The sequence below is a fragment of the Lutra lutra genome, chromosome 10, assembly GCF_902655055.1.
Source record: "Lutra lutra chromosome 10, mLutLut1.2, whole genome shotgun sequence".
Lineage (NCBI taxonomy): Eukaryota > Metazoa > Chordata > Mammalia > Carnivora > Mustelidae > Lutra > Lutra lutra.
The window spans coordinates 61,705,376-61,728,775 of NC_062287.1; the positions used below are offsets into that span (position 1 = coordinate 61,705,376).

The 23,400-nt window shown below is 51.9% G+C and overlaps 1 protein-coding gene across 8 annotated transcripts; it reads right to left on the minus strand.

Annotated features, from left to right (window-relative positions):
* Positions 1 to 330: 330 nt before the first annotated feature.
* On the minus strand, positions 331 to 22,667 carry APBB1 (amyloid beta precursor protein binding family B member 1). 8 transcript variants are annotated; one of them, XM_047692917.1, is made up of 15 exons: positions 22,517 to 22,667; positions 14,237 to 14,971; positions 8,573 to 8,751; positions 8,420 to 8,476; positions 8,255 to 8,340; positions 8,077 to 8,140; positions 7,491 to 7,640; positions 6,980 to 7,107; positions 6,868 to 6,873; positions 6,454 to 6,568; positions 6,231 to 6,315; positions 5,892 to 5,975; positions 1,315 to 1,430; positions 990 to 1,166; positions 331 to 905 (listed from the first exon to the last, which is right to left on the minus strand). In XM_047692917.1, the coding sequence occupies exons 2-15, from the start codon at positions 14,955 to 14,957 to the stop codon at positions 738 to 740; spliced, it is 2,136 nt and encodes a 711-aa protein (XP_047548873.1). In that variant the 5' UTR covers positions 14,958 to 14,971; positions 22,517 to 22,667; the 3' UTR covers positions 331 to 737. The 8 variants fall into 8 exon arrangements, with proteins under 8 accessions (XP_047548873.1, XP_047548868.1, XP_047548870.1 ...); XM_047692912.1 differs by lacking the exon at positions 22,517 to 22,667 and adding an exon at positions 22,100 to 22,439; XM_047692914.1 differs by lacking the exon at positions 22,517 to 22,667 and adding an exon at positions 22,100 to 22,436 and having other exon boundaries at positions 8,573 to 8,748.
* Between the last annotated feature and the right edge of the window lie 733 nt (positions 22,668 to 23,400).

The window sequence follows — 23,400 nt, forward strand, 5'->3', positions numbered from 1 at the left end:
CACTTACTTCTTTTAAAGCTGGGAGGGCAGGGCAGCTGAGTGGCTCAGTCGGTTAAGCCTTCGGACTCTCAGTTTCAGCTGGGATCATGATCTCAGGGTCGTGGGATCAAGCCTTGAGTGGGGCTCTGCTCTCAGAGTCTGCTTGGAATTCTCTCTCTGCCCCTCCCCCTGTGCATCCTCTTTCTCTTTCTCAAATAAATTAATAAAATCTTTAAAAAAATAATAATAATAAAATCAGGGAGGGCACGGTGGCTTTGGGAATATGAGCCTAACTGAGGGGTCAGGGTACTGCAGGTGATGATGTAATGCAGGCACAGGAAGGTACACGGCTTAGCAGGGCAGACAGACTTTATTAGTGATATCAGTACAGCAGAGGTGCTCATGGAACAGGGGGGAGGGGACCCATGCCTGAACCAGTCCCCTCCTGCCCCTGCCGGACCCTACCAAGATGGGGCCTGGCCTAGACCAGTTCCTCCTGCTCCACCTGAAATGTGGGGGTGGAGAGCCCGGGGCTGGCCTTGCTTCTAGCTCCCCTTATCAATCCAGTATTGTCAATTCCTTGCAGGGATTAGGTCTCTCTCCCCAGCCCCTAAGCAGGGAACCCCAGCTACTGGGGAGGGGCCACTTTGGTGGGGGGGGCGCTGAGGCCTAACAATAGCCTCCAGGGCCCCTCCCTGCCCCATACCCTTGAGTTCCCGGGGACCCAACGCAAGCAGGTGGAAGAAGAACTGAGGGCTTCAGGGGGTATGGGCCCCCAGGCGTTTGGGCTTGAGGGAACCCCACAACGACTGAACGCCCCTGCGGACAGTCCACCCTACACGCCGGGCAACAGACTCAGCAGGGGGTGCTGGGAGGCAGGAGGTGGAGGCCTGGGAGCGTGCATCCAGACACTTCTGGTAGCGGAGCTGCAAAGAGGCAGGTGGGGCAGTCACTCTCCAACCTGCCCCCTGTGAGGTGGGCGTCATCACACCACCACCCTACCCACTTACCATGCACGCAGCCTGCACGGCCTCTGAGAGGCTGGCAGCATTGGGCTCACACCAGAACATGTGGCAGCAGAAGGAGGCTGGGCCGGCAGCCATGATGAATGCAAATGTGTGGACATCTCTGCCCACAGCCAGGAAGGAGAGGAAACGCACCCGACATTCCCCCAGCACTGCTTCCGTCTGGAGGGATGGAACCCGGTTAGAAAGGAACAGCCCAACCCTCTCTTCCACTGGGGCACATCTACCTTACTGGCAGCTCTTCCTCAACCACCCCAGGCTCCCCTCTATGGCAAAGCTCAGCCATGCCTTCTCCCACCCCAGTCTTTACCTGCTGATGCAAGATGGTAAGGGTAGCAGGAGCCACACTGACGTGACTTGGGGTCCACTGCTCACGGCTACTGGAAGACAGGACAGACTCCAGGGCCCCATTTATCACATCCACTCCTGGAAGATAAGGACACAAACATGACACCACTAGGGGTGGGGAGAGGATACCCCAGGGCTTTGCTCCATCCCCACTTCACCAGTCCACAGCGCTGTATAATGCTGCACAGTTATTCCTTCCTTGGTGCCCTCCTCCTTGGCTTCAGTGATTTAGCACTTTTCTGGTTTCTTCTATATTGAATCCTAGGCTTGGCTTTCTTCACCTGACTCAGCCTCTTCCTTCAACCTTCAAAATGAACTGACCCCCGCCTAAGCTCTGACCTCCCCTTATCTTGGCTCTCAGTGTTCACCCACGTTCAGACATTTACTGCATTGTACCATAAGAACTCCCAAATCAGCCCCTATAAGCCATTCCTCTCCCAAGACCCAACCTTTGTTTTGTTCTATATCCACTTGAGGTATGTAGACTTGTGTGTGCCGCAGTGCATGCCAGTCATTACAGTGCACAATCCCATGCACACCTCACAACAATCAATTGATTCTTTTATCACCATTTTACAGATAAGGAAATTGAAGCTTACAGTTCCCCTGCTCCTTCTCTTTATTTCTATTTTCAGAATTAGAAGGACTGTGAAATCTTAGTTGGATTCAGTAAATTTCTGTAATTTCTATAATGTGCTAAAAGGACAGTTACGCAAGGTTTGTAGCTTTTAGATCAATCAACATCCCCCTGTAAAAGAGTGGCTTCCTATACCTCAAACTGCCATTAAACACTTCACTCTTGGTTGCACTTGGCCGAGAACCAGGGCAGAAGCAACAAATGGCATGGCAGAGGCATGGGTTCTAGTCCCTGTACTACTCATGAATGTGTGATCTACTGTCTTTACCTTCACAGCTAAGAGGTTAGAAGAAACTGCCAATGTAAAGACATGCAGCTCTGTGGTCCACTCCTGGGCCCTCTCGCCCCTTTCAGGGCCTCTGGGCTCCCACAGGAGCAGACCACATGGACCCTTTGTGGGCAGAGGACAAGGAAGAGGACAAATAACTTCCTCAAAAGCCCTCCCTCATCTTGGCCTTGATCATCTTACCTCTGGCTGGATCAAGGCCCAATTCCCCTCGCAAGCATGCAAGTCCTCCAAAAACTGGCCTCATCTGAGCTGTCAAGCCTCATATTGTATTGCTCCCTGAGCTTCAAATGATTTATGTAGCATTTATTAACACCTAATCTTGGCAAATGCCCTGCTAGGCAGATGGGGAATACAAAGTAAGAAAGAGGATGCCCTCAAGGGACACAGGCAGTAACTGTGGAAAAGCCTCTGTCTGGAGTGCCCTTTCCCTCTAGACTGTGTGAGAAACTCCCAATTCTTCTCCTTTAGGGTTCACCCAGGCCCCACCCAGGAAGCCTTCCCTACTGCAGGGCAGAGAGGGAATGTTCCTGGGACAACTCTTAGCACATCTCAAGGACAGAAGGCAAGTTTATTTCATCTCTGTGTCCCCAATCCCAGCACAGGGCTTATCTACTTAAGGAATTCCAGACGCTTGAGCAAGACACCCTCAAGGCAAAGCTGGCCAATGCGTTCCAAACTTGTATAACCAAGTAAGCTAGGAGTCCAGACGGGTGAAAACACAGGCAGTTCCTGAGTGGTCTGGTCCGATTGGCAAGGGCTGCGATGTGTTTGACATTTATGCCAGTCAGTGGCAAATCTCAAAGACCATAAGTGTGGACAAGATATCAAAGTCAAACCATTTAATAAGCTCGTAGGGCGTGTGGGTGGCACTTGGCCTTGGAGCATGGGGAGGATCAGCACAGAGGTGGGGAAAGTAGTGGAACAATGTGGCCTAGAAACAATCTGCCATATTTGGTGACAACGCAGGATTAAAAACTTACCCTGACCCCTAGCCCTGCACTCCGAATCCCCCTTACCCTACTGTGCATTTTTTTTTTCCTATATCAATTGTTACCTTCCAACATACTATATAATTTCATTATTGTCTGTCTCTCCTGGCTAGAATGTCAGCTACCTGAAGGCAAGAATCTGTCAGTTTTGTTCATTAATGTGTACCAAGAACCTAGAATAGTGCCTGGCACAGATCAGGCATCCAATAGTCACTTGTTGAATAAATGAATGATTTATGAATGAATCAATATTGCAGCCTCATGAGGAGCCAATGTTAAACTCCTGGAGGTTAAAAAGGGAGGATGAGACTTTAGCAGTAAATGACTCAATAGAGCAGACCGTCGAGGTAACGGGCAGCAGAAGGGCAGTCAAGGATCGCAGACAGTAGCTTCATCGTATGAGAACCTACATGAGGTGGTGGGTTGACAGGGGAATAGGGGTAATAACTAGAAGAGGCAACAAGGGTTTGGAAGTTGAGGGTGAAAGGAGGAAGAAATGAAGCAAAGGCGTAGAGGTCAGCCAAGCTTCCTTCCTGCTCCCTAAGCATGATTTTCTCACCTCCAGCTCCATGTATCTGGCACTGCCTTGAATCCATCTGGAGTACCAACTCCCCTCTGCAAATCCAGGCCATCTTTCTAACCCTAGCTCAATCACCACCCTTTCTAAGATGGGTTCCCTTATAGGACATAAGGTGCTGGTCATTAAAGTCAGCATGGTTTGAGGGGAAGAGCAGACAATTAAAGATGACCGGGTTTGAGTCCTAGGCCTACCATCTCCTAGCCATGTCATCTGAGGCAGGTCTCATTCATTGTTGCATTTGTCTGTTCATTTATCCAGCCACCAAACAGTTGAGCTCTTCCTAAGTATCTTTTGATATGACACCTGACCACTACTTGAAGTGGCCTCGTTTTTGCCTCCCCCTCTCTCTCCTTCTGCTCTCACAATCCTTATAATTTCTCTGTCCATTAAGTGCTGGAAGGTCTAAAAGCTAGGCCTAGCCTTATTTCTCTTTTCACTGTGGGCTGCCACACTCACGGCTTTGATTACCTCTATAACCCAATAATGCCACACTTTAATCTGTAACCCAATCCTCTCCTCTGTGAATCCAACTGCTAACCCAAGTTTGTCAGTCAGCTTCCCCATCAAACTTGGCATGTCTGAAACTGAACTCCAATCTCCATACCAAAACTGGCTTCTTCCAGTGTCTGCTACCTTTAGAGAATGGTGTCACCATCCCTTAATTCCCAAAGCCAGGAAGTCAGGAGTCAGCCTGAGTATCTCTGTCTCTCCTCCCACATTCAGTCAATCACCAAGACCTGTTGATTTTAATTATCTAACACCTCTTGAATCTGCACACTCTTCTTCAGCTCCACCATATTCCGTGATACTCTTCTTATCGGCCATGGCTACTCCAAGACCCTCCTACTTGATTCCTCACATCCACCTCCACCTGCTAAACATCTTTCTCCATGGTATAGCCAAAGCCAGCTTTTACAAAATTCAAATCTGATTATGCCAAGTGCTTTCCTGAAAACTCAACTATAGCTCCTTGCTGCTCTCAGGATGAAGAACCAATGGTTAATGTGGCCTCTGACATCCCATAATGTCTGAGTGCCACCCAGCTCCCAGCCTCTTCTGGCACCAGTGGCCTTCTCTCAATGTCTTTGAAGTACCAAAGTGCCTTCCACTAGGGTCCTCTTCTACACTGTTCACCCTGCCTGGAGAGTTCTTCCCCTGCTTTATTCCTATCTCCATCTCGTTTACCACATTAGCTCCCATTCATTTTTTTAATCTCAGTTCAAATGTCACTTTCTCAAGAAAGTCTTTTCCAACATAGTTTTATAGCACATTGCTACTTTCTTTCAGTGAATAACTCAGTTAATAATTATACATTTATTATTAATATGATTATTCGACTAACTCCTTTTTTTTTGTTTTTGTTTTGTTTTTGTTTTTGTTTTTTTTCTGCTGTAACCTTCTGTAACCTCCACAAAAGCTGTGGCCATTGTTCTCCCAAGACCCAGCCCAAGGTGGGCTTCATAGGAATTTGTTAAGTGAATGAGCAAATAAATAACAGGTACTGTGAAAGCACTGGAAATATAAGAGACAACCAGACAGTCTCTACTCAGTTTCCTTATCTACAAAATGGGTATTACCATAATCCCATCCTGACAGGATTGTCAAGTCTTAAATGATATATAAGTAAGTACTTCACAAGCAATAAAGCATGTCACGGTTATGCTCACTGCTTCCTCTCTAGATGCTCACAGCCTATCATCCTTAGCACTGCAGTACCAAACCCAGCTCCCAGCTGCTACCTAGTATTTACAGTCATCTAAGACCTGCCTCCCAAACCAATCAAAGCTTCTTCATGGGATGCAATAGTGCATCTCCCAATGTGCCTGGGTCACTGGTTCAAACTCAGTGAAGGCATGCGAACCGCTACTATAGGCAGAACACAGAGTGCAGATGGGACAGAGGTACAACAAGCTGGGATGCATTTTAAAGGGCAGAGTGACATCAAGCAAGAGGAAGTTCTGGTAAAAAAGGCATTAGGGGGCAGAGGGTGGGCATAGCCTTGGGATCAAGGTGGTGGTCCCTGGGTGAAGAAGAATGCACATACCAACAGGTTTAGCAACAGGCACATTCCCCAGGTAATAGACTTGGAACTTTTGTACCAACTCATTCTTAGGTGCTGGAAATTCCACTGTGGGAAAGAAAAGAGGGATCAGTCGTGGTGGCAGACCTTGCTCACTCTCAGTCCCCACCACCAGGGCATAAGCTGGATATGCACCCAGCCAAGGCCCTACCTCCACCCCTTCCCCATCTCCCTTTGACTTATTTGATCCAAAGAATTTAGTCTCCATGTGCCCATGTCCACGTAGTAGTTTGTGCCTCCTCCTGAGTCACTTCACCTTTGCTGACAAAGCTGAGCTGGACCTGGCAGGGTTGTGGCACTGACCTTGGAAAGGGACATCCACCAGTTTAGAGTGGTCCAGGGAGAGTCCATTTACCAAGCAGCGGGCATTACGCCTTTCGGCCATGATCTGAGGAGAGGAGGGGAGGAGCAAGGGAGAGTCTGTTAGGTCTTCATTGCTCTGGAGTCCCCCACCCCCACTCAATGACCCCACCCACATCCTTGTAGAGCAAATGGCAGCTAGTCCAGGGAGCAGAGGGGGCCGTGCCTTAGAGCAGATCTCATGCAGGCTGGTGGCGATGTTCTTGGCAGGTGCCTCACAGCGAAACACGTGGCACTTGAGCATCTGGGTCAGCTTATCTCGAGCTACGTAGGCAAAGTCCCTGTTGGGGGAGGGGCACCTCAGTGTCTCCCAGTGCCATCCAGTGCGAGGTGTCATCCCTACCCCACCCTGGCCCTCCCTGTCCATTGCAACTCCTTCAGGGCTTCTGCCCTCGGGCTGGTGTCCCGTGGGTGCCGCCTTCTGGCTGGGGCATAGACAGGCAAGCATGCCGAGGTGGGGGAAGATGGGCCAGCACAGCGGGCAGGAAGGGGCAGGGCAGAATAGGGGAACTTCGGTGCTTTGAGGCATCTGGTCCAGATGTGGGAAGAGGAACAGTCAAGGTAAATTAGACATAAGTACCTCTCTCTGGGTCCGGCAGCACAAGAGAGGCAAAGAATAGAGTTAGGAAGGAGGGCCCCCACTCTGACTGCGGGATGCACCCCCACCCGAGGATCCCCAGCCCATCTCCCACCTTCCACTGTCCCGCCCGACGCCCCAGACGCGGATGCTGATGATGGGCTGGGCATGCAGTAGCGCCTGACTCTGCGGCTCCACCAGCTTTAGTGTCTCGTCTTCCAGCTGTAGCAGCAGGTCCTTTCCCTGTGGGCCCAGGAAGCAGGCACTCAGTGGAGCCCCAGCTGGGGAGGTGGCCGATCTCTGCCACCTCCAGCTCAGGGAAGGTCAGCCACAGCTCTGGGCCCCTGGCCCTGGTGTGAGACCACCCACCCTGCAGGCCTCACTCTACTCGAGTCACGTCTGTCATCTCTTACATGATCTGGTTTTACGTGATCTGGTCACTGCTAGAAACCATCTCCCCAGGCCACCACCTGGGATTGCACACCCATCTCACTGGGCTGTCATTTGCGGGGGCTGTCACCTCCCTCCCCCAGTCATTGTTTGGGCAATCCAGCTCTCTCATGCTCTCTCTCTCTCACAGCTCCCTTCCCTTTCCACTGAACCGTACCCACCAGCTGAGCCCTTACCTCCCCCCAGCCCCCAGACATGGGGTCATGCAGATTGTTTTTGTGGTAGGAGAGCTGCCGGATGCAGTTGTTGACAGCCACGCTGCTGCGTCCAGGAGCCAGCTCCTCCTCGGTCATCTCCACCCAGCCTAGGGAGCGCACGGCGAAACACTGCCAGACACAGAATAGGGGGTGGGAGGTACAACCGGAGGACCCCCCAACACAGGATGCTCTCTGCTAAGAGCAGAGGAGTTTCTGACTCAGAACATGGCAGCTGGGAGGGTGTTCTGAGCTAAGACTGAAAAGCTCCCCAAACAGGATATGGTTGGTGGGAGGGAGATGGTCTCAGACAAGACCCCTGCCAGTACAAGAAAGCATCTGAGCCAAACCTGGATGGACCCCCTGCCAAAGTGCTGGATTGGCTGAGTTAGACTCTGACATGCTTCTGGCTCAGACACAGGGATCTGTGCTAAGACTGGAAGAGCTCCTAACTCAGGACCTGGAGAGCTTCCTGAGACCAGAGATGCCCCCCCAGAACATGACACAGGGGGTCTCCTGCACACAGAGGAGCCCCAACGTGGGGAACGGGCATTGGTCTTGAACAAACCTTGATCCCTGGGTTGGCATTCCGTGGAGGCAGCTTCTCCTCCTCTTGGGGTAATGGCTCTGGGCTGGAGGAAGATGGTAACACTTGGTACAGATCCCTGAACATGAAGCTGTCCTATGGCCCCTCCCAGAGAGATCCATTCCCTGGCCAGCACACTGTATCATGCCTTCCCACTCACCTGAGACTCTGAGCTGGGAAGGGCAATGTCCCCTCCTCAGGGTCCTTCAGTCCCAAATCCATAGGAGCCTCCTCACTGGGTTCATCCTTGGGAAAGGGAGAGAGGAGTCAGGGCCAAAATGATGTCCCTTCTCCAGCTCGCCCATTGTGAAGCAGGTCCCCTCACCTTCCAAAATTCTCCATCCTCAAAGCCTTCTCTGTGGGCAAAGCCTGTCCAAGTGAGCTAGGAAGAGGGACGGGAGTGATAAGTGAGTGGCTCTTCTGGCTCTAGCAGCACCACCCCTCCACCCTTGGACAAAAGACAGGCCTGTGAGCTCACCTGAGACTCCTCTTGGGGGCTGCTCCCCTGTGAGGGAGAGGCCCGGCCCGGGGGCTCCCACTGGGTGGTCCCTGTTGGGATGTGCCAGTAGTAGGTCCCTGAGGTATCCTGGACCCTCATCCATCCAGCCGGCAGGTCGGAATCCGTCTCGAAGGCGTTGGGGTTCCAGAAGGAATCTGCTGGGTGGGGGGACTGATGAGGGTCTGCCCACCCAACAAGCAGACAGTAGGTACTTATGCCCAGTCCCCTTGCGGAGACCCCATGGTGAAGAGGAAGAGATGGGGGAAGGCCCCAACACAAGGTTCCTGCTTCCTCCTAGAGCTTGCAGTCTGGAGTCACAACATGGGGGACCACCAGCCGGGGACATGACTCAGGTCTCCTCCTGGACCCTGCTCCTGGCTAATGTGCCCACATAGAGGGAAGGAGGGAGGCAGAGAGAAGAGAAGGAGACTGGGTGACCCTAACTGACCTCCTGTCATGCATATCCATCTCTCAAGTACACGGACTTATCAGCAGATCCCGTGCACATGTGTGCATTAGGATACACAACACATACAAGCCCTACTATGATCCTGTGCAGCCATCACACAGAAAATATCAGCAGAGACGGCAGGTATCACAGTCAGATGCACACACATGAGCAAGGGCAAACACACACACACACACCCCAACTCCAGCCATAGCCTAAGGCAGACACCACACGCAGAGGTATACACACACAGGTGTATGTATCAGCTCCCATCACACGTGTGAAGAAGCCACACCCACAACAACCCCCCACACATGTGTGGGTACCACCCAGACAGTGAATGCACACTCAGTCAACCTCTGCCACATGTGTGCAGATACCACAGACACTCATACCCTAACCTCTGGCACACACATATGCAGACAAAATTCTCTGCACATGTACACATACCTGTGACATACACCCCTCTTCTTCTAGCAGAGCCACACCACTCCAGCTCCATAAGCCAGATTCTGCCTCCTCTGCCTCTCCTCCCCACCCAGCCCCAGCCCACATCAAGCCGAGACTCGGGCTACCCCTCACCTGGGCTGCTGTCCTGCAGGATGATGGCCAGGAAGAAGTCCTGGGAGAACATGGCGCTGGTTCCCAGCCCCTCCTTCCTCCACCCTCCCTCCTCACAGCCCCTCCAGCCCAGCCAGCTGGGCTCACAGCCTGGTGCTGGGCTGCAGAGAAAAGCTCATCCCGCCCCCTTCTCACCAGGGCAGAGCGCCTGCCAGGCAAGATCCTCCCCCACCTGGCGCTCACTAAGGAGGGGCCAGGACCACCATGGGAGGGGACCTCCTTTGCATGGGGATGGAAGGTCCTCATAAGACCCCAGCCCTTCCTGCTCACATCTCTTCTTTCTAATCCTGGCTCCCCTCCCCCAATCCTGAATCTCCATCCCACCCCACAACGGGCACCACAGCACCACAGTCAAACCTAGTCTTAGGGACACCAGGAAGCTCAGCGCCTTGGGAATACCTCAGCCACCTGGGGCTCTGCAAAGCCTGGAGCTCTCAGCACAAAAAGGGTGTGGCTTCAGGGCTCCCAGGGATCCCTCCCCTGCCCAGAACCTGTCCTGCAGTTTGAGCCCCAAAGTGGGCCTTGAGGGCTGGGCCCCAGCAAGCTTGAGGATGGGCTTGGGGCTTACCAGAACAGCCCCCCTCACCTGCCAGGGCCCAGCTAGGCTGCAGCGTCTCCTCGGCAACCGCAGCACCAGGACGGCTGGGAGTGCCCAGACTGCTGACGTGCTTCCCGTTACCAGGGAAACAAGGAATCCTGACTGGTCCAAGAGGCAGCACTGAGGATACAGGCAGTCCCCAGACCCAGGCTGCTGGGCAACCAGGCACAGGGGTGCTGGGAGCAGGTGTGGTTACCCAAGGTGGCTGCACACCTGATGGGAGAGTTATTTCAGCAAGATGTCTTACCACCCTGTTTGCAAATGAGGTGGGCCCACAGAGGAGGGGCTCTTCTTGCCTGTCCAGCCTTCTAGGTAGCCATTACCACCTCGTCTCCCTCCACCCTCCCCTTTCCTCATGCCCCAAGGAATTAGAATGTCCACTCTTTCCCAGGGACCCTCTATCACCTTCAGGGCTCTCCTGTCAAATCTTCCAGGAACACGGGCACTGAGGGCAACCGTGCCTTCCACAGCCACACCCTTCTTCATGAAGGATCATATACCTCTTGAATCTGGGGACCAATTCATCTTCTGACTGAGTCACGAACACCAATCCATCTGCCATCCTGTTAGCCTGTACCTTCCTGCTTCAAAGAGCGTCATCCTTCCGATCTGTCCTGGAGGGGCTGCTCTCCCCCCCTCCCCCCAACCATCTGGGAGGCCCTTCTGGAGCCTGGCATATCTCCCTCCAAGCAGAGCCCCACTCAAAGCCTTTGCCGCCACATGCACACATTTATTCCAGAATGGACATCTCCACTCTTGCGTCAACTCATTCAGGCACTCACACACGGATTTAAAGGTTTGTGTATCATTCTTTCATCCATCCACGCATGTCTTCATGGTGAAACCGGTGTAGTCATTTGCTCGGGAGTCAGTGAATCACGTAATGCTCTCTCCTCTTCTCCATCCCCATGTCACTACAGGAGTCCAAGCTACTACCTGCAATTCTTCCCTGGATCGCCACAACAGCCTCACAGGTGGGCTCCCTCCTCCAGCCTAGTCTCCTCCAATCTGGACTGCACACTACAGCCCACATGACTGTTCTAAAATGCTAAACTATTCTCCTCCACTTTAATACTCTTAATTGTTTTCTCTTGCCCTCAGGATAGAACCCAAACTCCTCCCTGGGTTTGTGTGCTGTTCTCAGCCCTTAACCTCTGCTTCTCAGCCTTACCTCTGATCACCCTCCACCCCTTGTCTCTCTCTCCCTGCGGGGCGTGCCCCTCATCCTCTCCAAGCCCAGCCTCCCTCCCTCAATCTTCACTGGACTATCACCCACTCCTCCTTCAGGCATAATGTAAGGTCATGTCTCAAAACTGACCCACCCCCTCTCCCCCATCACACACACAGGCAGGGCTGGGTCCCCCTGCTGCACCTTCCCCACTCCAGTGCTCACCATGCTGATCAGAGCCGCCCGTCTATCTCTGTCTCCCCCACTAGACTGTGAGTGCCATGAGGACAGGAACCTCTGTCCCCTATAGTATGCCTTCTCAGCATTTAGGACAAGGCCTGGCACCAAGTATGAACCCAACACAGGTAGTTAAGTTCATTCACTCATTCACTCATTCATTCATTCATTCATTCAGGCACTTATTCAGTCAAAAACTTTGTGGAGATCCTAAGGCTGGGAAGGGGAACGTAAGTTTTGCTCAATTCTACTCCGTTCCTACATGAGCCCAGACTTTCTCCATGGCCTTCAGGATCATGGCACCACAATTACAAAGGAGTAAGCAGTGACTGGACCCCTTCCCCAGGCTGACACCACACCACTCCCTCCACTTTCCAGAGTCTCCACCAAAGCTTGATCCTTGGCCATCCCCAGCAGGCCCTTCCCACTTCTTCAGCAGTGCCAGCCTCCTTCTCCCAGAAGGCTCACAGGTGCAGCTACTGCACTAACCATCCCAGCAGCCTCTGAGCAATCACGCCTTCCAGTATCTGGCCTCTGACTCAAACCCCCAGCCCCCCAAGTTAGGGCAGAGTCTGCAAACTAGCAACCTATAGACCAATACAAGACTCAGACTTTGTATGGCCTGCATGGTGCTTTTTCAAAAGACAGAGTTGGTTGTTAATATTTAGAAATTGAGATATTTCACATCAATGTCCAGTTTTCAGTTTACCTTGAAAAGTGTCATGAACTGGCTCCATTGCCACTACATTTCCCCCTCACCCAACCCTATAAATAGAGTGAAGCAGCAGCTGCTCCCTTCAAAGGAGGTCCAAGCAATGACCATGGAAAATCACTAACATCACAGAAAAGAGAGGCAATCAGACTTTGCCTTTGATAGAAGTACTCAATACCACCTATGAGGTGTCCTTGCAAAAGCACAACACCAAAAAAACTCTCAAATCCAAATCTGATCAAGTCTCTGGAACACACTACCAAATTTGCAGGAAATCTAGGGGAAGAGAAACCTGCTCGATGCCACCACAGGGAGATAGTCTGCAAATTCAGACCACAGAAAACCCAGGCCAAATAACCCTGTGTCTCCAATTTAACACAATAACCTGCAAGCAGAAATAAAGGGAGACAGAGGGATGGAAGCATAAATACAGCTCAAAGAAACTTTGAGATACACATCCACCATCAAAGGTCTAGGACTATTTGATTATTGATTCAAAATAATCAAAACTTTTTAAATAGCAGAGTGGGGGATCATTTATTAAACAACTGGGAAATCATAAACACTGACCGGATATTTGACAATATTAAGGAATTACTGTTAAATTTTTGTATGCAACATAATGGTACTGGGGATTGTTTTAAGAGTTTTGTTTTCTAGAAATGCATGGGTGAACACTTATGGATTTGAATGTTTGCTTCAAAATTACCTAGGCTAGGGCCTGGAGTAGATCAGAGTATAGACGCAGCAAGATTAGTCATGTGCTGATAATTGCTGAAACTGTTATCATGGGTCAATTGGGCTCACTATTCTAGTCTCTCCACTTTTGTAGATGTTTGAAAATGTCCATAATTAAGTTTTTGGAAAAGGAAAGGGGATGATGCACTGCCCTTGGCTCCATGGCTCCATGAACAGCATGCTCCCCTGCAAAGGCTCCCAGTTTGGGGTATGGTACGGTGCCTGTTGCCAGGGGCACAGCAGAGTCCTTCCGAGGCTCTACTTAGACTCCAATCCACAGAACTCCAGGCTTGTAGCTATGACCCATCATCTCTGTCCTCTGTTCCTCAACTCTGTCTGCATCTCTACGTGACAGAGACTCAATTTATTTAAATGGGACACATTTAATGATCAGTCCTTGGAGTCCTAATACCTACTTTCTACTTTCTCCTCCTGCCTAACCCCACAAAGAAGGATCTATTTATTCTTCCTTTATTTCCTAACCTTTAGTCAGTATTCTATTCCTGATACAAAGAATACAAAACGGTATCCTTGCAATGCCTTGAGTGGTGCTCTGCATACAAGCCCCGACCTCAGTCTTTCCGGGTAGACCTATGTGGGGAGGTGCTGTTGCCTCCAAACCTGGCCTGGTAAAAGCTGGCTCACGTGCACGTGGCTCACTGTGCCACATGCACCAGTGCAGGGTAAGCAGGGCTAAGAGCTCCGGTCTAGACACAGTTCCACTATGAACGCAGACTTTGTGACTATGGGAAAGCTACTTAACCTCTCCAGGCTGACTTTTCACCATCTGTAGCACAGGCCCCATAATAGTATCAGACTCACAACATAATTATGAGGATTCAGTACAATAACGCTGAGCAGAGGGCGGTACCTTGTAAGTGCTCCCTAAATGCAACAAGTCCACCATCCATCAGCGTCCACGATGGATGGACCTATCAGTTTGTGCAAGCACTCTGAATATAGGAATAGTTTTGTTCAGGAAAACCCGGTTATGGCCTGCTGAGGACTGAGGACATGGGCTCTGTGGCTCATGCCCTGGCTGGCCCTGGCCTTGATTTGGAGAGGCCTGACCTCTGCCCTCTTGCCCTCCCATCTTCCCCATGTCAAGCTCCATAAGGTACCTGTGTCCTCCGGGGAGCCGTAGGAGGGGCTGCCCTGGGATAAGGTAGCCCAGCTTGAGTCCTCGTCACTGGCCGCACTGTTCCGCATGCCAAACAGGAGGCTGGCACTCTTGCTGTGATCTCGGGGACCGTCGGCAAGGGCCTGGGGTCTGGGAGGCACCTCCACACTCTCTGGGGGCTCAGGCAGCCCTTGGGGAGAAGACAAGTCCTCCTCCTCCTCCTCCTCGTCCTCTTCCTCATCATCCTCCTCGGCCTCCCCTGCTGCCTTCTCCTCTCCTTCATCCGGCCCCTGCTCTTGGGTGCTGATGATCAGGCCAGATCCTCGGAGCCCTCTGTTGGCCGCATTGTGGGCAGAGAGCTCCAGCTCAGAGTACAGGTGCATCAGGCCTTTGGGGCCCAAGGGTGCCATCTCAGGCTCCTGACTGGCCTCCTCTGCCAGGGTCAAGGTCACGTTGCGGTTCTGGTCACGATGGGCTGTGGCAGCCCGCCGGAGCTGGTTCTGACCCTCCTTTAGCCATTTGGCATTGGCAGGGCCTGGCTCAGGCCCACCCCCCTCCCCCATGGCACTGCGCAGGTCCTTGGGTCCCACAGCCGTGACCTGCAGCTTGGAGTTGAGCAGCTGGTTGTGGGCAGCGTGCAGGGGCAGGGGTAGGCTCAGAGCGGGGCCTCCGTGGCTGTTGGCATTAATGGCCGACTGGCTCAGTGATGACGGAACAGACATGGCCTTGGCAGATCCTGCGGGTGAGGAGAGGAGACCGCATTGAGCCTCCAGGTGGGAACAGCAGCACCCCTACATCTGCCTGAGGCTGTGCTCTATACCTCCTCGACTCCCTCATGCTCAGCAGACCAGCACCCACCGGTCTGTGTCCTGGGAGCTATTTTCCCATGACAAAGACTAGGCTTAACTCCTGTCCCCACTCACCACCACCCACTTAACCACCATCTCCACCAAAGGCTAGAGCCAAGCCTATAGTCTACCCTGGGCCCAAGTCCCCAGTCCTGAGCTTTCTGAGCCGGCACAGCCAGCCCCTGCTCTGCCCTCACTCCCAACGGCAGAGCCTCCACACAATGGCTCTCTGTGCGTGCCCACCCCCAGCTGACCCAACTGGGGCTTACTGTGCCAGGGACCCAGTTGCTGTGGGACTGGCTCATGTGCTCGGGACACTGGACACTGACTGCCCCCTTCCTCTTGCCACACTGCTATCCACAGTGTCCCAGTGTGAGCTCCCCAGGCAGTATTCCTATCATCTTCAATCACTGGGCTCAATCAGCCCTGAAGCCCAGCCTTACTAGGGACTGTGAGAATAGGAGAGAATGAGCTGCAGACCCATCTCTCAAGGGCATGGACCTGAGAAGGAAGGTCATAGAGGAAGGACCGTCAGCTCCAATTCATGGCTCCTTTGGCTGGATGAAACTACATTTTTTTAAAGATTTTATTTATTTATTTATTTATTTATTTTATTTGACAGACAGAGATCACAAGTAGGCAGAGAGGCAGGCGGGGAGAGAGAGAGAGAGAGAGAGGAGGAAGCAGGCTCCCCGCTAAGCAGAGAGCCCGATGCGGGGCTCGATCCCAGGACCTGGGATCATGACCCGAGCCGAAGGCAGAGGCTTTAACCCACTGAGCCACCCAGGCGCCCCTGAAACTACATTTTGATGAGTGTTTCTATTAAGTACCTCACTTTGGGCACCACTCCACCTCCCAGACCCTATAATGCCCCATGTCTGGTGGCTCACTGAAGGGGCTTTTGACCTGTACCCTCCAGGCCTTCAGGTCTTAATCTGAACATCACCTTCTCAGTGAGGCTTTCCCTGACACCCTTTTAAAACTGCATGTCACCATGCCCTCTCTCAGCAACACCCAACCTTCCTTGGTGCCTAGCACCATCTGTCAAGGTATTTACCAATATTATTACTATTTGTTTAATGATTGTCTCCTCATGACTATAATTTCAGTTCCATGGTGGAAGATTTTTTTCTTTTTTTCAATGCCATATGCTTAGAGCTTAACACAGTCCTGGCACAGAACGGGAATTCAATAAATATTTGTTGAAAGGCCCTCCTTTCTCTTCCAGGCCTGATTTTAGCATTCCTCTGCCAGTTTCAGAAAACACACTTGGGCCATGTTACTGTGTCTCAACCACTGTTCATGGTGGCCCAACCAAATCCCATCTGCCCTTCATGGGAGGGGATCTCCTGTTCCATAGTGACAGTCTCCCCCCACTTCCTGTCTCCTTGGACCCCTCTCACCAGAAGCCTTTGAGGATCACTTTCTCTGCCTATCTGTCCTTCCAGCCACATCACCCAGTGATCCCACCATCAAGGTCTCATTGCATCCTCCCCATCTCCCCTACCTTCCATTTCTCTACTCCCCTCCCTCCCTGACCCCTACTGTAAAGTGCTTACTACTTGGACCCTCACTGCCACCACGTCGCTGGCCATTCTCCCCGACCAACCACTACCCAATTCTCCCTCATCCTGGCCCCCTTAGCTCCTGCTGTCCACTTCCCCCATGCCCTCCCTGAGTCCTCCCATAAGGCCTCCTTGACCCTTGTCCCCAGCACACAACTCTCCCTCACTGCCTGCCTCTCACTGAACACCTCTCTCTCTGACTTTCCACTGTATAGTTCTTTCACCCCTATTTCTCACCTGAGAGTTCTCTCCCCACCCCCAAAATCCCACTGAGGAGTTCTTTCTCCCCCTGACCCCCGGCCCTGGTTCTCTCTGCACCTCACTGTAGTTCTCAGCCCTGAGCACAGGTTGCCAGTGAAGGGCTTCAGGCTACCTGTCTCTCAGGTGCAGTGCATAACGCTTTTCCATCCTGCCTCCCTGCCCAGACCCTAGCACATTTCTGTGCGCACATCTGTGACATGCATTGAAAAAATGTTCCTGTCTGTGTGTCTGCTTCATGTGGAACTGCTGGGGCACTTGGTGTGGCTCTAGCTGGGCAATAAGCAAACTCATGGTCACTGGCATAAAAGAGAAAAATAAACAGCTCTGCCACTACCTAGAATCACAGTAATCTTCCAAAAATGGAAACCAGATTGTGTCACTCCCCATTTGGAAAACTCAGATGGCTCACTGCTGCCTTCAGGATAAGGGCTGTGCACACTAGCAGGAGCCTCCTTGAGCAAATCCCTATGACCTCCCAGACCTCCTCCCCCTTCCCTGCCTCCTTCACACCTGACATTCCAGCCTCACAAAGGGTCACACCCTAACAGCTCTGGCTCTTTGTTTACAGTGCTCTCTACCCCCACCTGGAATCCTGTCTCCCCATGTGAGAACCTCTGCTCATGTTTCAAAACTTGGCTCAGCAGCACAGCTCCGAAGCAGGGAGCCTTTCCTGTTTAGTCCTCCCTCTTCACGCTCCCTCCTCCATGTCTCACAATACCCCCTGCCCCATTCCAAACAAACACCTGAGACTGTCTTACTCAACTTCACATTCCCATTACCAAGGAGCGTGCATTGTGCATGTGCCACAGTGCGGACCCTCAGGGTGGACAGAAGGAAGGATGGAGGGGACAGACATAGAGTAAGAGGAATTCGGAGGCTCAGAACTCAGAATTTGGAGGTTGGAGCAGACACCAAGATAAGCTTGTGTGGCCCTGTGGGCTGAAAGCAGGCAATGGGAGTGTTAGGGAAGGTAATGGAGAATGATGAAGGGTACCCAAGAAAGCAGGGGGTCCCAGAGCAGCGAGGACCAAGATCTGGAGAAAAGGAAGGGAGGGAGTTAGTGTAAGCCGACATGCTGGCCCAAAGGCTGTTCTTTCCTAGATCTAGGAAAGGCAGATACACTGTGAGGCTGGGGCGCTGAAGAGCCAGGTCATCTCCAGGACAGCCCTGTCCCCCTGGTCACCAGGGCAGAAGGCACTAGGGGAGAAATGAGGAAGTTCTGCTGTGACTAGCACTGAAGCCTAGGCACCTGGCTCAAGGCACTGTGTGGAGCCATCACCTAACTTATTGTGGTCAAAGGGTGACCAGCAGCCCAGGATCCTCAAAAAGAGGCACATTTTGGGGTTTGGTGTACCTGAAGCCTCTCAAAGGATGGAAAGAGCCACATGGATTCTGGCTCAAGGCAGGGAGCTGGGCGGAGCCCTCATGGAAAGGAGCTAAAAGAGTGGCCGCTAAGCCTGAAGGAGCTGCGGTGGGGGGCACATCCCACTCAAGGTCAAGCCTCCTGTAACCTGACAGCTTACTATTTTCGAGGCACTGTGCTAGCCATCGGGAAGAGTGATGAGTTATAAAGCAATGGTCCCTCCCTGGTGGAGCACAGAGATCAGCAGGGAAACCACCCCTTACTGTACAGAACAGTGCCAGTGTCTGGCCAGTCCCCGGCACCGATGAGCACTCCCTATTTGTTGATTAAATGATGGAGTATTGTGATGGGGAGCAATAAGGCACTACAGGAGTAAGAGTCTGTCTTCCTCTAGCCCAGATATCAGCAAAGAGCTGCTTGAGGAAAGGACTTTTTTTTTTTTTTAAGATTTTATTTATTCATTTGACACAGAGAGAGAGAGATCACAAGTAGACAGAGAGGCAGGCAGAGAGAGGGGGAGAAGCAGGCTCCCTGCTGAGCAGAGAGTCCGATGCGGCCTTAATCGTAGGACCCCTAGACCATGACCTGAGCCAAAGGCAGAGGCTCAACCCACTGAGCCACCCAGGCACCCGAGGAAAGGACTTTTAAGTTGAGACAAGAGCACAACTCTCCTGGGACCACCCCCTGCACCAGCCCTTGCTCCCAGAGGAAGACCTCCCAATCCTCCTTCACAGAGGAAATAGAAGCCACCAGTTGAGGGATATCCCCAAAAACAAACTTGCTGTCTTCAACACCTATCCTTTCATCCTTCTTCCTAAGACCAACTGCTTCATCTGTTACTTCCCTCCTTCCTTTCATGACTTTCCAGGAATTTTATACCACTGTTTATCCATTTTCTCTTCTATATAATCAACCTCTCCTTCTCAATGGGACCCACTATCTACCAACTTACATGCAGAATGTTTCTTTACTGACACTCCTCCAGTGCAACTAACTACTCGCTCGCTCTCTCTCTCTCTCCCCCACTGCCAGCCCAAGCAAACTTCTTGAAAAGACTTGTCTCTACTCACTGTTGTCATTTCCTCACCTTGCACTCACTGCTCAACCCTCTCCAATCCTGCTTCCACTCCCAGCACGTCTCAGTAACAGCTCTTGCCAAGGTCAGCAGGACCCTATGTCATCTAATCCAACCCACACATAATCTTGGTTGTATTCTCAGCATTCCTCGACATCCTGCTTCTCATCCAACTTTCATCCATGGCTTCCTCATGCTACATCTCCCGGTTTTCTGCCTACACTCTAATTCCTGTCTGGTGGCTTCTTAGACCCCTATGCTGGCTCACCTTCCTCTACCAGCTGTTACACACTGGGATTTCTCATGGCTTATTCTTATGCCCTTTTCTCTTTCTCACCAAATATTCCACGTAAGTATTTATTTGTGTCCATAGCTTTGGGTGCCACCTATACACTGCCCATTTCCAAATTTACATCTCCATTTCAGACCCCTCATCCAAGCTCCAGACATGTACATTCAATTTCCTACTCAACATCTCCACCAGGATGTCTCAAAGGCTTCTCAAACATGCCTGCTTACGTTTCTCTCTCCCACACCCTTACTGGTCCTCTTTCAGGATCCTGGTTCATGGAGGGATATAACCACCTATCCTGTTGTACAAATCAGAAGCAGGGGTACCATCCTTAACACTATCATCTCCCTCACCACCCCCCACGTTTAATCAATCCCCAGATACTGATAATGTTCTCTCCGAGGAAAATTTCTGGACTTCATCTACTCTCTGCATCCACTGTCATCACAATCCACACCAAGGACAAAGAACTTAAGGTCAAAATTATTAACGTGGCCTAAACTGTCCTGCTCAGTTTAAACTGGCCTCAGCCTTCCTCTCCATCTTCAGCCTCACTGGCCTTCTTTTGATCCCTCGAAGACCTCATGCTCTTTCCTTCCACAAGGTGTTCACATGTGATTTTTCCCTTCTGCCTGGAACCTCCTTCTGGTAACCCTCAGCCTAACTAACTCGAACTCAACCTTTACATCTGAGTTCAAATGTCACGTTCTCAGAGAAGCCTTCCTCAGTTCTCTCTCTCTACCTCCCAGACCAGTTTAGCTTGTGCCCTTGTGTATTCTCAAGGCACCATCCAACCATCCACTTCATGGTATTTATTACACTTGTCATTTTATTTTGATTCCCTCCTGGATTGTGGGACAAGATTGCAGTGTATTTTGTTCATAATTATATCTTCAGTGCATAACACTACCTGATATATAAAAGGTGCTCAAAGTTTATTTGCTGAATGAATAAATAATTAGATCGCTGCAATTTTTTTTTTTAAAGGATCACACTGTGTTGAGAGCATTTAATGGGAGGTAGGCAAGAGAATATATGCTATTAGAGCAATGAGGGGGAAATAAGAGTGTTGGCCTAGATTAAATCTGGTAGCAGTGAGGATGGAGTGAAATGAATGGATCTGAAAAATATTTAGGTAGCGGATGTGACAGAATTTGGTGACATTAGAGGCAGAGGATGAGGGAGAGAGGTTAATCTAAAATGTTGCCCAGGAATCAAGTTTGGATAACTGATTGGAAAGTAGCCATTTCTGGGAGCTGTAGGAAGAACAGATTTGGAAGAAGGGTAGAGAGGGAACACATGGAAGATAATTCAGCTTGGGATCTGTAGGTATGGAATTTCTCTTGATTCAAGGGGATGTCATGAGGGCAACTGGATATGGAGTTCAGAAAAGAGGTCTGGGCCAGATACATACATTTAATAATCATCAGTATAAAGATGTAGATATAGATATAGATATATAGATATGAAATCTGAAGACTTGGGAGGGAATAAAATACGAGAGGAGAAAGTACAGAATGAAAGAACACAGCTCAGGACAGAACCAAGAGCTTTACCAACATCTAAAGGGAGGGGAAGGAGATGGTAGCAAATGAGACCATGAAGGAGCAGACAATGCTGGACAAGAGAAACCAGAAAAATGCTTCCAGGAGAGTTAACGCACACCACTGCATATACTAACAGGTTAAAGGGGGAAATAGGAAAGTGTCCCTTGGAACCGGCCACATGGAGGTCTCCGGTGACCTTGGCTCCAGCAGTTTTGGTGGATGTCCGCAACAGAGACCAAATGAAGTGGTTTTGAGAATGAATGGGAAGTGAAGACATGGAGACAGCAAGTGTAGGCAGGGTTTTGGCTTTGGAAGAGTAGAGAGAGATGGGACTATGCTGGACGGCTGGGAATGCAAGAAATGCACAGGCAGATGCAAAATAGGTTCGGAATATCCTCTGAATTGGCGGTAGGAAAACTACTCTTAATGAGTGCTTCTGCGAGTGCTAGGCCTCCTGTCTAAGCTGGGGACACAGCCGGCCCCAGGGCACACCCCTCGGTCGCCGAGGGCAACTGAATGCGGCTTGACAGATTGCAGGCCAGGGACCCTGCAGAAAACCGTAAAGGCTCTGCCCACCTCACCCCACGTCCCATTCCCAGCCCTAGACCTCCCCTCCCCCATCCCCCTCCCCCATCGACCCCTCGCTTCGTGTACCCCATTCTCGCCCCTCTCCAGCCCCGAAGGACACGAGGTAAAAGGTTGGGGAGGGGGCCTTGTGATGACCGAGGTGGAGCCTACAAGGGAGGGACAGGACGGCAGTCGGAATGCGCGCGGCGGGAGGACCGTCAGGGGGATGGGGCCTGACTGGGGGACCCAGACCGAGGGACCAAAAGGAACGGGCTGCGGGATCCGCCGACTGCTGGGGCTCGGGATCCGACCTCCAGAGCTGGGCCCGGGCAGGGGCAGCTCTTACCTGCGTGGGGAGGCCCCAGGCCCAGGTGGCGGAGGTGGCTCAGACTGCGGGGCTCCAGCTCCGCGGCGGCTTCTCCATCACAACATCCCCCGCCCTGGAGCGCGCGGGCCGCGGGGCCGCGTCCCGAGCGGCGGAGGCGCGCGCGGGGCGGGGGGGTTGGGGGGGTTGCGCGGAGAGGCGCCATCTTGGGCCGCGCGCGGGCACGGGCGCGCGAGCCCGTCGCGGGCGACACTTGCCGCAGCTTGCCTGGGGGCCCCACCCTGCGGGACCTTCGGGCCTCAAAGAACCCTACCGCCCAGCTGCCCCGGCCAGCCGCCGGCCCTGGGTCCGAGTCCCCGGGTCCCAGAGCTCTGCCCCTGCCTCCGCCGACCCCTGCCCAGCCGGGCACCGCCCTCCGCGGCGAGGCCCCGGACTCACCGAGAGCGCCCCACCGGGCCCTGGGTCCGCACCCTCGCGCGCGCCGCACCCACGAGGCTGGAGCGGGAGGGGCTGTGGCGGTGGCCGGGCCGCGGCCGCCTGGGGAGGGGCTCCGAGGAGGCAGCTGCTCCACTCTTGCGGCAGCAGTCCCTGACGTCCTGGTGGAGAGGCGATGAGGACACAGCGTCGGTAATAATAATAATAGATCGTATTTACTGACCAATTACACTATGCCGGGCTCCGTGTTAGAAGTCTTTCAGGCATTCATCCTCACATCAGACGTATGAAGACGCCACTGTTATCCTTATTTTTCAGAGGCAGATGCTGAGATTCAGAAAGGCAGAGCGACTTGCCTGCAGTCACAAGTTAAGTGCTGAAATCAGACTGAAACCTAGACGTTTCTTAACACTCCAGCCCTGATGCTGAGGGTAAAGCTGCGACACCAAGGTCTCTCACATATGTCTGATATAAAGCCTTCCCTGGTAGAAATTCATAAGAAAGAAGGAAAAAGAGAGAATGTGGATGAAAAGTGTGAAGGAATGAACGGAGGGGCGCCATGCTGTGCAGACTACTCCCTGGATTGTGGGGTAGTACTCAGTGGTCAGTGGCCAAGACGTCATCAAAGATATGAGGGGAAATGTTACCATCCAGAAACCTTATCTTGGTTCATTCCTCTAAGGCAGAGGTTTCCATTTATTGTAAATGCTAACTGTGGAGCAACTGATTGGAGAAGCCCTCTAGGTACCTGAAACTAAAAGTGCCCAGATCTAAATTCATTTTCTCATCCCCTTTATTGACCTTCTGAGAAATTTTGCTGGGGTGTGAAAGAACCTTCCCAACACACACACACTCACACACACCAGCCTGGATGCAGGTACGCTTTG